The 13,953-nt window shown below is 40.4% G+C and overlaps 1 protein-coding gene across 3 annotated transcripts in view; it reads left to right on the top strand.

Annotated features, from left to right (window-relative positions):
- Positions 1-13,953, top strand: part of HACL1 (2-hydroxyacyl-CoA lyase 1) — a 46,163-nt gene that overhangs the window by 31,240 nt on the left and 970 nt on the right. The window contains exons 13-17 of one of the 3 annotated variants that reach the window (XR_008677971.2): positions 1,096-1,250; positions 1,680-1,838; positions 5,026-5,133; positions 6,147-6,333; positions 11,832-11,936. Coding sequence is in view for 2 of the 3 variants with exons in the window: in XM_004033685.5 (XP_004033733.1) it covers positions 1,096-1,250; positions 1,680-1,838; positions 5,026-5,133; positions 6,147-6,333; positions 8,793-8,825 (642 nt within the window). In the remaining variant the exon portion in view is untranslated. Of the gene's footprint in view, positions 1-1,095; positions 1,251-1,679; positions 1,839-5,025; positions 5,134-6,146; positions 6,334-8,792; positions 8,947-11,831; positions 11,937-13,953 lie in introns of those variants that run through there. The other 2 variants (XM_004033685.5, XM_055381101.2) reach the window with 2 other exon arrangements.

The raw sequence follows: 13,953 nt of genomic DNA, 5'->3' as shown, positions 1-13,953 counted from the left end.
TGCCTGACTAATTTTGTATTTTTAGTAGAGACAGAGCTTCTCCATGTTGGTCAGGCTGGTCTCGAACTCCCGACCTCAGGTGATCTGCCCACCTTGGCCTCCCAAAGTGCTGGGATTACAGGCGTGAGCCACCGCACCCAGCCAATTTTTGTATTTTTGTTAGTAGAGACAGGATTTCACCATGTTGGCCAGGATGGTCTCGAACTCCTAACCTTGTGATCCGCCCGCCTTGGCCTCCCAAAGTGCTGGGATTACAGGCGTGAGCTACCATGCCCAGCCACCAGTCTCAATTTTATTTCCTGAGTCATATCATGACTAATCTTTTCTTTCGCATAGGAACGATGTTGGTTTAAGATAGAAGGGACTTGCCTCTCTTCTTTAGTGCAGGTGTATAGGAGGGTCCCTCTTTACCTTGTGTATAATCTCCAGCAGAACAAAGTAGCATAGGTGAAGAGGCAGTCCTGGGGCCAGATGGGACTGTTGCTGCTAAAGCTCTCTATGGCTTTTTCTCAGCCCTGAAAGGCATGTGGCTAGACAAAGGTGTTTGCCTTGCTGTTTTTCTCTCCATTCAGGGACTCTTTAGGATAGTGGGGGTAAGATATCTCCTTTACTCTTAAGTGTGTTGGGGGAAAAACTAGATTTTCAGATTGTATTCTAAAATTGTGACATTTTAAGTTTAGGGTCATAGTTCAGATGAAAATATTCTGGAATAAATTTCACTTTTTCTAAGGCACCGTTTTCCTAAGAGTGCTCAAATAAGAACGTTTAGTTTTATGTAACCCAGTGCTTCCCAGCTGTCTTTACTATAGGACTTCTCAGTGTCTTTAATACACTCCTGTGCATTGCAGATCTCCAAGAGGCGGGATATTCCCGAGCTTATTTAATTGTGTTCCCATCTGGGACTGTGGGACACATGTCCTCCAGGGCTGTTCACAGGTCAGCCAACTTCTCAGAGTGGCCATTTTATAGCCATTTGGAAACCTTGTAGCTTGTAGTTGTTGCGTATTTCCAAATAAGTTTGATAGTATCTTATTAACATTGGTTATTTTCATTGTATCCCAATTTAATTTGATTATATTCCCATCTACTTTTCAGGAACTAGCTTCTAAAAAATCCCTGCCTATGAATTATTACACAGTATTCTACCATGTTCAAGAACAACTACCTAGAGACTGTTTCGTGGTAAGTGAAGGAGCAAATACTATGGACATTGGACGGACTGTGCTTCAGAACTACCTTCCTCGTCACAGGTAAGACTTCTAAAGAAGAAAGAAGTCGTAATTGATTATAATGTGTTTAATATGAAACTGTAATAGTGCAGATTAAGAAGACATTTGAGAATTAATACATGTTTAGTATGTAAGGACATATTTCATAAAAGTATTCTTAGGTGAGGTTTTGTAGAGTTTTTATGCTTGATGTGTTCTTGGTATCATGATAATTGTTTACTTAGTGTTCTAGGAATATGTTTATAGTCTTCCAAGCAAACATGGGTGGCTTTTTTCTGTCCTTGACAAATTAGTTCCTAGCAGTCTAAAGATTTTATATTGAAGAAAGAGAATGTTTTTGTGGTTCTTCATTTTTCCATCAACCATGTAAATATGACTAGAAGGTTTGTGCCAATCCCATCCTCTATGACATGCCCTAGAGGGTTTCATTTTAACTTTGTTCTCCAACAGGCTTGATGCTGGTACTTTCGGAACAATGGGAGTTGGTTTAGGATTTGCTATTGCAGCTGCCGTGGTGGCTAAAGATAGAAGCCCTGGGCAATGGATCATCTGTGTGGAAGGAGACAGTGCATTTGGGTTTTCTGGCATGGAGGTAGAAACCATCTGCAGGTAAAACATCATCCTGAATCAGAGCATTTGATTCTCTAGAATATGAAAAATGACACACAAGACCCAGTCACCTGACAAATACTTACGAAGCGTTCACCAGGTGCCCTGTGCATAGCACTGTGTTCTGTCCTGAGGGTGCTAGTGGCAGTAACCCACGGTCTTTCTCTTCCAGAACCGTATCTTTCTGGCCTCCTCACTGTATGGTAAAAACCTGTAAAACTGTGGGGAGTGGTTTTGAGGTCACTGAGAAAAAAATGTTGGGGACTGAAAGAAGCTTGTTTCCTGTGGGAAATAGCAAGTGTGGTGGTTAAGAGCATGGCTTCTGCCAGTCATGGTGGCTCACACCTGTAATCCCAGCCCTTTGGGAGGCCAAGGCAGGCAGATCACTTTAGGTCAGGAGTTCAAGACCAGCCTGGCCAAAATGGTGAAATCCCATCTCTACTAAATATACAAAAAAAAAAAAAAATTAGCCAGACGCAGTGATGCACGCCTGTAATCCCAGCTACTCGGGAGGCTGAGGCAGAAGAGTTGCTTGAACTGGGAAGTGGAGGTTGCAGTGAGCTGAAATCGCACCACTGCACTCTAGCCTGGGTGACAGAGCGAGACTCCATCTCCCAAAAAAAAAAAAAAAAAAAAAAAAGGCAGCATGGCTTGTGGGACAAATGGCCTGGATTTAAATACTGGTTCTATCAAGTCAGAGCCATGTGACTTTAAGTCACTTAACCAAGGCTGGGCGTGGTAGCTCATGCCTGTAATCCCAACACTTTGGGTGGCTGAGGTGGGCAGATCACCTGAGGTCAGGAGTTAGAGACCAGTCTGGCCAACATGGTAAAACCCCATTTCTACTAAAAATACAAAAAATAGCCAGATGTGGTGGTGCATGCCTATAGTCCCGGCTATTTGGGAGGCTGAAGGCAGGAGAATCGCTTGAACCTGGGAGGTGTAGGTTGCAGTGAGCCAAGATCACACCACTGCACTCTAGCCTGGGCGACAGAGCAAGACTCCGTCTCAAAAAAAAAAAAAAAAAAAAGTCACTTAACCAAGCCTCAGTCTCCTCTCTTCTAAAGCAGGAATAGTATCCTTTAGGCAGAAATTCCTTGAAAAAAAAAAAGTAGGAATAGTAATAGTTCCTACCTTAGAAAGATGATTATGAAAAACAAATGAGATAATCCAAGCAGTTTTTTTTTTTCAAGATGGGGTCTTGCTTTGTCACCCAGACTGGAATGGAATGGCGCAATTGCGGCTCACTGCAGCCTCAACCACCCAAGTTCAAGGGATCCTGCCTCCTTAGCCTTCTGAGTAGCTGGGATCACAGGCATGCACCACCATGCCCAGCTAATTTTTTGTATTTTTTTGTAGAGACAGGGCTTTGCCATATTGGCCACACTGGTCTCAAATTTCTAAGCTCAAGCAATCCACCCGCCTTGGCCTCTCTAAGTGCTAGAATTACAGGTGTGAGCCACCATGCTTGGCCCCCGCTAAATTCTGAGGTGATGCTCAGTGAACATGAGTCATTTGGATCATGTGTGTAGTTATGAGAATTCATGGAGAAACTCATGAATTGTAGATCCTCACTATAGAAGGATGGGGGTTTTATTTTTCCAGCTATATTTAAACTGTAGTAAAACCATTCTATTCTTAGCCAGGGCTCTTATTAGGGCTTTTGTGAATCATGTTTTGGGGTTGGCAAAGCTTTGGTAGATAAAACGTTCAAGATTTGGGAAGGTAAAGTTGTCCCTCTATATCAGTGGGGGATTGGTTCCAGGACCTTCCTCAAATACCAAAATCCAAGGATGCTCAAGTAAGTCCCTGATATAAAATTGTGCAGTATTTGCAAATAACCTATGCATATCCCCCCATATATTTTTAATGATGTCTAGATTACTTTAAAATACTGAATACAATATGAATGCTATATAAATAATTGTTGTGCTGTATTGCTTAGGGAATAATGACAAGAACAAAGTCTGTGCATGTTGAGTACAGACCCAATTTTTTTTCCCGAATATTTTTGACCCGCAATTGGTTAAATCCACGGATGCAGAACTCAGATAATGAGGTCTGACTGTATGTGTCTGTTAGAGTGTCTTTATTGACAACCAAGTGATATACACAAAAAAGATGACTTATGGGGAAGTCAGCCTTTTAGTGGATAATGACTCCTTTTGAGCATGGAGAGCAAATAATTACCACAGTCCTGTTATTTAACAGTATGCAGTTTAGTTTTGTTTTTACCACTTGCCCTTGGAAATTATGTTAGAAAATAAAACCTACATTCTTTTCAGTCAATAACATTTAATCAACCTTTTCTTTTTTGTCTTTGCTATACTGTTTAGCACACTGTTAAATACTCCTTTTCTGTACTGACTACACCATGTAATGTGTTTCTGATTATGTGTGTGGTAGTTTGAGTGCAGATTGTGTGTGCTAGTTACTTGTGTATCTTCCACAGCATCTAGCAAGAGCTGGGTGTCTGTGGGGAGCTCAGTAAATAGAAAGGTACTTTTCAAACACTGTTCCTAGGAACCAACTAGAAGTGGTACTTTAGAGAGTATTAAATAGGGAAGGTGTTCTTCATATACCATCTAGACTTATGAAAACCCAGATTCAGAAAAGCTCAGTGATTTGTCTGAGGTTCATAGCTAATAGCTAAAGGACTATCAACTTTTTTTTTTTTTTCTGAGATGGAGTCTTGCTCTGTTACCCAGGCTGGAGTGCAGTGGTGTGATCTCTGCTCACTGCAACCTCCGCCTCCCGGGTTCAAGCGATTCTTCTGCCTCAGCCTCCCGAGTAGCTGGGACTACAGGCACATGCCACCATGCACAGCTAATTTTTGTATTTTTAGTAGAGACGGGGTTTCACCATATTGGCCAGGCTCGTCTTGAACTCCTGACCTTGTGATCCGCCCACCTCAGCCTCCCAAAGTGCTGGGATTACAGGCATGAGCCATTGTGCCCAGCCAGGACTAACAACTCTTAATCTTGCATTCTTTCTGCCTTTCCATGATGTTTCTGTTAATTATTTGATATTCTTTCTTAGGATAATAAGTGCTTGATTTTTAGTCTTCCTCTAATAATACAAAAAGCTTATAGAAAACTATTCATTTTTAAGTTAAAGTTTCAACCCAAAGAAAAGAAATTACTTTAAAATGAAGAATGATTTCCTTCATATTTTACTCTCACTTTAGGTACAACTTGCCAATCATACTCTTGGTAGTGAATAACAATGGAATTTACCAAGGTTTTGATACAGATACTTGGAAAGAAATGTTAAAATTTCAAGATGCTACTGCAGTGTAAGTAACCAAGACCAATGTCTGTTTACTTTCTCTTGCCCGTTTTAATCTCTTTTTAAAAAGTCTTCTATATTGGCAGTAATGTGCCTACATGGTATGAGTATTGTCCGTTTTGATTGTCAGCCCTTCTAAAGAGAAGGAATCCTGTCTTAGTTCCTCTTTGCACAAATATCCATGATTAGGTGCTTCAATAAATAGTTAATAATCAGGGAGCCACTGAAGACTCAGATAAATGAGTGTGATGTCTGAGCCTTGTTAATGAAAAGGCTTATTGCAAAATGCTCCCAGGACTGGGAGCAATAGTAGGACTACTGATTCCTGTTACACCATGTGGAAATGTGGATGTTTACGTATTATTTGTGTTCCAGAGGTCTACCTTCCTTTCACCACTTAGCTAAATCTTGATCATCTGATGGCAGAGCCAGATTAAGACAGTATTGTAGCTGGCCATAGAATGTGAGACAGATGTGAATTTGTGAGCCAGCCTTGGGGTGGAACAGGGTATGGGTGTGTCTATTTATGCCTCACCAACTTTATTTGTTGTTTTCTTATTATTTGTTGTTTTGCAGTAATCTTTTTTTTTCATGTTTTTCTTCTGGATTCATAATAGTTGATAATGTAGCCTGTGCTGTCTAGTATAGTAGCCACTAGGCATGCTGCAACTGTTGCAAATTAGATTTAAATTACTTCAAATTAAATGAAATTAAAAATTTAGTTCCTCAGTTTAGTCACATTTCAAGTGCTCACAGCAACAGGTAGATAGTGGCTACTGTCTTGGATGGCACAGGTTTAAAACATTTCTATCATCACAGAAAGTTCTATTGGACATTGCTGTATAGACAATTATAAATATAGGAAAAACTCAGTGTACTGGCATCTCAGCTTAAGTGTTGAAGATAAAAGTATGCCTTTGAGTTCAGCTGAAATTTTTTTAATGAAGTATTTCAGAGAATGACTTTTTTTCTACAAGGTTTAAGATTTAAATTTCATTGACTCATGACCTTGTTTTTCAGGGTCCCTCCAATGTGTTTGCTGCCAAATTCACATTATGAGCAAGTCATGACTGCTTTTGGAGGCAAAGGGTATTTTGTGCAAACACCAGAAGAACTCCAAAAATCCCTGAGGCAGAGCCTAGCAGACACAACTAAACCTTCTCTTATCAACATCATGATTGAGCCACAAGCCACACGGAAGGCCCAGGTAAATACAGTTGCTAAGCAGAAAGCAGGAAATGCATCTGCTTCCCCTATCCCCCTCCAAAAAGTATCTACCAAACAGAACACCCTCTATCATCTACAGAGGTCTTTCTAAACCATTTCTGAGTTTGGCAGTTTCATGTACTTGTTCAGTGAATATTGAGGTATGTGTTAGGTGCTACGAATAGCATGGTGAGCCAAACCAGGCTCAGTCCTCACCTTCATGGAGCTTTTGTAGTCTGGTAGGGGAGAGGGACAGTCTGGTAACCTCACAACTGAACACACTATGACAGAGTGAAGCAATTACTTGGAAGGAAAGGAACCCAGTTCTGAGCAAACGTACCACAAAGGAATCAGATTTATGTTGGGGTTACATGGAAGGCTTCTCAGAGGAGGTGATTCTTAAGCGGAGATCAGAAGGATAAGCAGAGACTAACTCGGCAAAGGGGAGAGGGAAGAGATGTGCAACAGGCTCTGTAGCAAGAGGAAAGAGGAAGCATGGCAAGTCTGAGGAAGAGGGAGATGCGACTAATACGAGGATTTGTGCAGGTGCATTCAAAATTAGTTACTTTGACCTCCAGGGTGAAACTACAGTGTTGATTACAGCAGTAAAGTAAATGACAAAGTTCATAGCATGAGCCTCTCCTATTCCAGAGTAAGTTGCATTTCATACTTAATTTTCTACTGCCGTCCTGGTTCTGCCACTTGCCGCCTCATAGAACCTGTCTTCCGTGTGAACGGTTTGCGTATCAGCCACTCTTTTCAGAGCAGATATTTTTTTCAAGTACTTTCTGTCTTGGTTCTTATACATATGGAATCTCTTTCTTTTGTGAACAAAGCAGTGGATGAATGGGTAAACAGATACCTGGATAATCAATGAAATATAAATTAACTAATTTAGACACTAAAATATATAGAATTCTATTGAAATTCTATTTGTGTAAAAACAGATTTCAATGACTTTGGCATTTACTTCCTAGCAGAGAGAGGAGATACTCAAGAAACCTAGTGATGAGGAAGATGAATGCAGAAAAACTAGCCTAGTAAGCTGAAGGGCAGGGGGCATTAGCAGGGATTTCTGTGGAGCAAGCAGGCAGACTGTTTTAAGGGAGGGTCAACCACTTTCAGAATCTATCTGTACTCCTGTGGGTTTGTGGATTGCCTTTTCTTTTTTTAAGTTCTATTTAAAATGATTTATGCTAGTCAGACACTCAATAGACAGGCTTTTTCATCTCATGCCACTTTATGGATTTATAACTAGGTTTATACTTTCTAGTGACTGGGATGTTAGTTTGGTAACCAAAAACACCCTCCTCCGGGCATCAGGCCATCAGAGCACTGGGGAAACTAAAGCCACTGTAAGAAGCTTAATGAATACATATAATCTTGATGGCTGGGCACGGTAATCCCAGCCCTTTGGGATGCCAAGGTGGGCGGATCACTTGAGGCTGAGAGTTTGAGACCTGCATGGCCAACATGGTGAAACCTGTCTCTACTAAAAATACAAAAATTAACTGGGCATGGTGGTGCATGTCAGTAATCCCTGCTACTCAGGAGGTGGAGGCACGAGAATCACTTGAACCCAGGAGGTGGAGGTTGCAGTGAGCTAAGATTGTGCCACTGCACTCCAATCTGGGTGACAGTGAGACTCTCTCTCAAAATAATAATAATAATAATCATCATCATCTTGAGACCTATGTTAATCACAGAAAAGCCCTAACAAATTCTGTCATCTCTGCTAGTGAGTTCACGCTATTGATTTGCTTCCAATGATCTGTTCTACAGTTTCTCTATGAATTTTGTTTGGATATTGCTGGATATTGCTGGAGAAATATGAGTTCTCGTCTTCCTCTTTTACAATTCTATGAGAATTATTTTTATATTTCTTACATTTATCACTTTGAAATTATTTATTTTCATTCCAGTGGAATTTACATACATTATACTTTCCAAACTGTTGATTTTTGTCTGTCTGTCCATCTGCCATTTATCATTGATTCTCAGTGTAGGCTGGCCACTTCCTGCCTCAATATGGGAGTGCCTATATCTGTGCCTGTGTCCAGGCCATATGTGTAGGATGGTGTTAGTTCTGGAAAAGACTTCCGTGCACAGTTCTTCCTACTCATGTTCTCAGACCTGGGAGCTCAGCCCTCTGTGGGCCTCCTTCATCTTCCTTCTCCTTCTGAGTGTACTTCTGGTTCTTTTAGACTATAGTTTTTGTGCTCTGATTACTGTGAATGGAAGAGGACCCAGAATGCCATTTTAGGTTGTTTTATAGGACACAGCAGGAAGATTCACTAATAGGTTTTTAGGTCCTTTTTGGGAAAAGCACCAGAACAAAGACAAACCTCATTTTGCCACCATTGTGTAGGACTTTTAGGTTTTAGAACAAGTGAAACAATGAGGATATAATTTGAGACAATCATTTCTTTTGACTGAATGTTTGTTGTCTTCTTTTTCTAGGATTTTCATTGGCTGACCCGCTCTAATATGTAAATAAAGACGCCAGTTGGTGGTCTTGAGTTTTCTCTTTCTTGCAAGATGAAATTTTATTTTCCACAGCAAAATTACTCTACTGTTAAAATTGTGCAAAATAAAATAAACATTTAAAATGACATTTTACAGTAAAGGAATTGATTAAAAACAGAAAAAGTTAGAAAAAGTAACAGAAAAAGTTATTCTGCCACAAAACTACTTACAGATGAATGGAGAGCTTTTATTACGTAATAGCATTGTAACTGCCTAAATGTTGATTTACATATCAATATTATTTTACTGCTATAGCTTGGATGTTTGTTCCCCAAAACCTCATGTAGAAATTTGATTCCCCAGTGGTGGAGGTAGGGCCTAATGGGAGGTGTTTGGGTCATGGGGATGGATCCCTCATGAAAGGTTTGGTGAGTTCTCAGGGTAATGAGCTCTCCCTCTATTAGTTACCACTAGAGCTGGTTGTTAAAAGGAACCTAGTGGCCAGGCCCAGTGACTCATGCCTGTAATACCAGAATTTTGGGAGGTTGAGGTGGGCAGATCACCTGAAGTCGGGAGTTCGAGACCAGCCTGACCAACACGGAGAAATCCCATCTCTACTGAAAATACAGAATTAGCTGGGCATGATGATACATGCCTGTAGTCTCAGCTACTCAGGAGGCTGGGGCAGGAGAATCGCTTGAACCCAAGAGGTGGAGGTTGTGGTGAGCTGAGATTGCACCACTGCACTCCAGCCTGGGCAACAAGAGCGAAACTCCGTCTCAAAAAAAAAAACAAAAACAAAAAGGGAACCTAGCACCCCGCAGGGAACCTAGCACCTTCCCTCCCTCTCTCCTGCTTTATCTCTCCCCGTGTGGACTCTGCACACACTGGCTCCCCCCATGAGTGGAGGCAGCCTGAGCCCTCATCAGATGCCCAGTCTTGAACCTTCCTGCTATCAGAACTGTGAGCTAAATAAACCTCTTTTTAAAACAAGTTACTTAGCTTTAGTAAATATTCCTATATACCAACACTAAACAGACTAAGGCAGTTACCTGTCTTTTAAAAATTGAAGAAAAAAGCTGTAAGAATTATCTAATGTAGAGACGTGTTCAGTTAGTTGAGATACATAGGCTCTTCTTCCTATTTTATTTTTTGACCACTCAGTACCTAAGTGTCACCAGTATTTAATGGGGCTGGTCCTATATTTTATGAGTTTTCTTTTTTTTTTTTTCCTGGAAGGAATTTACTCAGCCAAAGGCAAAGTCACATCACACCCAAACTAATAATTTCAGGATATATTTGGACTAGCGACCTAAGTTCAAGCATATCAGATTTACACCAACAGAGTTAACCTTAATCTATAAAGAACTCAGACTGGGGACAGTGGCTCACACCTGTAATCCCAGCACTTTGGGAGGCTGAAGCGGGTGGATCACTTGAGATCAGGAGTTCAAGACTAGCCTGGCCAACATGGTGAAACCCTGTCTCTACTAAAAATAAAAAAGTTAGCCGGGCATGGTGGCACACTCCTGTAATCCCAGTTACTCAGGAAGCTGAGGCTCGAGAATCGCTTAAACCTGGGAGGCAGAGGTTGCAATGAGCCGAGATTCCGCCACTGTTCTTGAACCTGGGCAACAGACTTAGTGTGACTCCCTTTCAAAAATAAAAAATAAAATAAAATAAAAATATAAAGAACTCTTATATATAAGAAAAATGTTAAGGTGCCAGTAGAAAAATGGGCAAAGGGCGTGAATGTACAATTCACAGAAAAAATATAAATGCTCAGTAAAAGCATGAATATGAATATGTAAGTTATACTGAAAATCCCTTTTTTTTTTTCCTGGCCTATCCACTTGGCAAAGAACTTTCTAAATTAATCTGAATTTTGGTGAAGTGGAAGTGAAAATGGAGATTCCTATGCTGCTGATGGAAGTTGAAGTTGGTACATTTCTGTAGAGTAATTCTAGCATTGCTTGTATTTGGAGTCTTAAAAATGTTCATACCGCATAAGTTTTGACCCCGTGAGCTTTTTTTTTTTTTTCAAGACAGGGTCTTGCTCTGTTGCTCAGGCTAGAGTGCAATGACATGATCACGGCTCACTGCATCTTTGACGTCCTGGGACTCAAGTGATCTCTCCATCTGAGTCTCCCGAGTTGCTAGGACTACAAGCGCATACCACCATGCCTAGCTACTCTTTTATTTTATTTTTGTAGAGACAGGGTCTCACTATGTTGCCTAGGTTGGTCTCAAACTCATGGGCTCACGCTATCCTCTTGCCTCGGCCTCCCAGAGTGCTGGGAATATAGGCATGAGCCACTGTGCCAGGCCCCATTGAGCTTATTTGGGAATATATCCTGAAGAAATAATAAAATATTTGGTCAAATATTTATCTAAAAGGCCATGTAGCGTAGTTTTATTTAGGAACCATTCCAATGTTTAATAGTAGGACATTGGTTACATAAGTGATGGTCTATCATCATAAAATAAAAATTGTATTATTTATTAATTGAAAAATAATCACAATACAACGTGTGAAAAGGGCAAGCTACAAAATGAAATGTGGAGTGAAGTAAGGAAATACCCATACTCATGCATACCTGCTTGCTTACAGAACAGAGATGGGCACAAAATAAACTAAAATTGTAATACAACTTGGTAGATGGAATTGTAGGCAATTTTTATTTAATTTTTTCCTTTATAGAATTTTAAAAATAATTATGTAATTTTTATTATCAGAAGCAGGCATTATTTTAAAAGAATATTTGAAATGGAAAAGCATCACTTATTTTCAGGGTCATTCGTGTTTTTTATCTGCAGTTTTACATAAATTGAAGCATAGGACTTTATATCAAAATTCAGCTTGTTTGCACCACCCATATCAGACTTGTCTACACTGGCTAGTTTAGGCACACGTGACCACCATGAAGTGGTAGACTTCAGTTTTAGGGGTGAACCCAGAAGATACTGTGACTTGGCCCCTGACAGGCTCGTGGAAGCAGCCTCATTTCTCAGGTATTCTTATGTCCTGCACAGGAGGAAGAGACTATGAAAAGGAGCGTTCAGACTGGATAGTTCATGTAACCTCATCAGTCTCCTCCCACTCTGCCTCCGGACACACCTCTGGCAGCCAAATGCAATGTAAGATTTTGCCATTAGGTGGTGTAGAGGGCTTGATTAATATTTGTAAATTGAACTGTGTAAATCTGTTACTAAATACTAGATAAAATTTGGGGAAAATGCCCCTTTCCTAATCATACTCTCTCAGAGAAAAAAAAAATGCTGACAGGTTATTAGACTGTCCAGCAGAGGTCAGTCTAAGTGTATAAAGACCACATTAGTCCAGGGGCACTAATTGACAGAATCCATTGACTGCTTATTTAGTAAAAATGATCTTGAAATTAATCTCCTCATAGAAGATTTTCCTTAGAAGGATAAAATATTGAAAATACCCCTCTAAAATGAATCTATTGGTTGATAGATATTTGATAGAATATTTTGTAGCCCCTAGTTTAATAATGAATTTCTTATGTGATCCTATTGTATGTGTTAATAATATCCAATTGCCTCATAAAAACTGAGCTTCGAAAGATTATGGCAGTTTTCTTAATTTAGAAAAACCCAGAATCCAGGGTTGAGGAGATGAATGGGAAATGAGTTTTATTATTATTATCATTATTTTGAGACAGCGTATTCTTATGTTGCCCTGGCTGGAGTACAGTGGCACAGTCATAGCTTACTGCAGCCTCGAACTCCCGGGCTCAAATAATTCTCCCACCTCACCCTCCCAAGTAGCTAGGACTACAGGTACATGCCACCACAACTGGCTAATTTTTAAAGTTTTTTGTAGAGATGGGTCTCACACTGTTGCCGAGGCTGGTCTCAAACTCCTGGGCTCAAGCTGTCCTCCCACTTCAACCTCCCAAAGTGAAATGGTTTGTTAGGTTACTTTCTCTACTAATAGTCTTTCCAGAAATCTTTCATATTTCATGGGGTTATTTGGGGATTCAGAAAGCCACCCAGAAGCTCCTAGCCCAATGCCTGGCATATAAAAGGCGCTCAATAAGTGCCACTGCATTTTAGGAAGGTGAGAATTTAGAGAAGAGAACACCACTTGGAATCCCTGCTTAGCGGTGAATGTGAAAGTAGACATAGTGGTTTCCCTTTTCTCAAGTAACTGGGTCTTACTTCAAGTAAATTAGACATTTCCTGGAGATCAGGGGTTGTGTATTTTCACTTCTCTGTATAGCCATAGTACTCTTTAAGAGTTCACTAACTACGTGTTAAATGGGAACTCATGATGGTTAACAATAGCTCAGTGGAGATGTTCTACAGTTATTTCATACATGCTACTTTGAAGTAGCTCAGCTTATTTTGTGAAGTGAGTGTATGTGCCATAGGGAAAAAAAGTCTCAAATCCATTGCAAGAAAATGGTAGGATTTTTGGACACTGAAGGAAAAAGAAAATGAAATGGAAAATTATATTTAATCCCAAATTGTTTTTGTTCCTTTATTTTCAAGACAGTTAGGCGGTGGGGAAGCAGTGCATGCCAATGAAGAAGCAGCCCATGACTCTGAAATAATGCAAATGTAAAGTGATTACAGTAGAACATCATATGACTGTTTTAAGAAAGTAGGAAACCAGGCTGGGCGCGGTGGCTCACACCTGTAATCCCAGCACTTTGGGAGGCCGAGGCAGGCGGATCACAAGGTCAGGAGATCGAGACCATCCTGACTAACACGGTGAAACGCCGTCTCTACTAAAAATATAAAAAATTAGCCGGGCGTAGTGTCGGGCGCCTGTAGTCCCAGCTACTTGGGAGGCTGAGGCAGGAGAATGGCGTGAACCCAGGAGGCAGAGCTTGCAGTGAGCCAAGCCATTGCACTCCAGCCTGGGTGACAGAGTGAGACTCTGCCTCAAAAAAAAAAAAAAAAAAAAAAAAAAAAAAAAAAGAAAGAAAGAAAATAGGAAACCAGTTACATTCCAGATGGGAATTATGACTGAGAAACCCCAAGAAAACTGACTACTGACTATTACAGAGAGTAAAATACAGATGAAGTGTAAATTATCTGGTGTTTTCTGGTTGCATTTGCTGCTGCTAATCTGAATAAATGGAATAATGTGGAAAGAAGAAATTGACAATCCTATAAACTTTAC

The sequence above is a fragment of the Gorilla gorilla genome, chromosome 2, assembly GCF_029281585.2.
Source record: "Gorilla gorilla gorilla isolate KB3781 chromosome 2, NHGRI_mGorGor1-v2.1_pri, whole genome shotgun sequence".
NCBI lineage: Eukaryota > Metazoa > Chordata > Mammalia > Primates > Hominidae > Gorilla > Gorilla gorilla.
The sequence above is the reverse complement of the archived record's forward strand: the minus strand, read 5'-3'. Positions and strand labels throughout refer to the sequence as shown.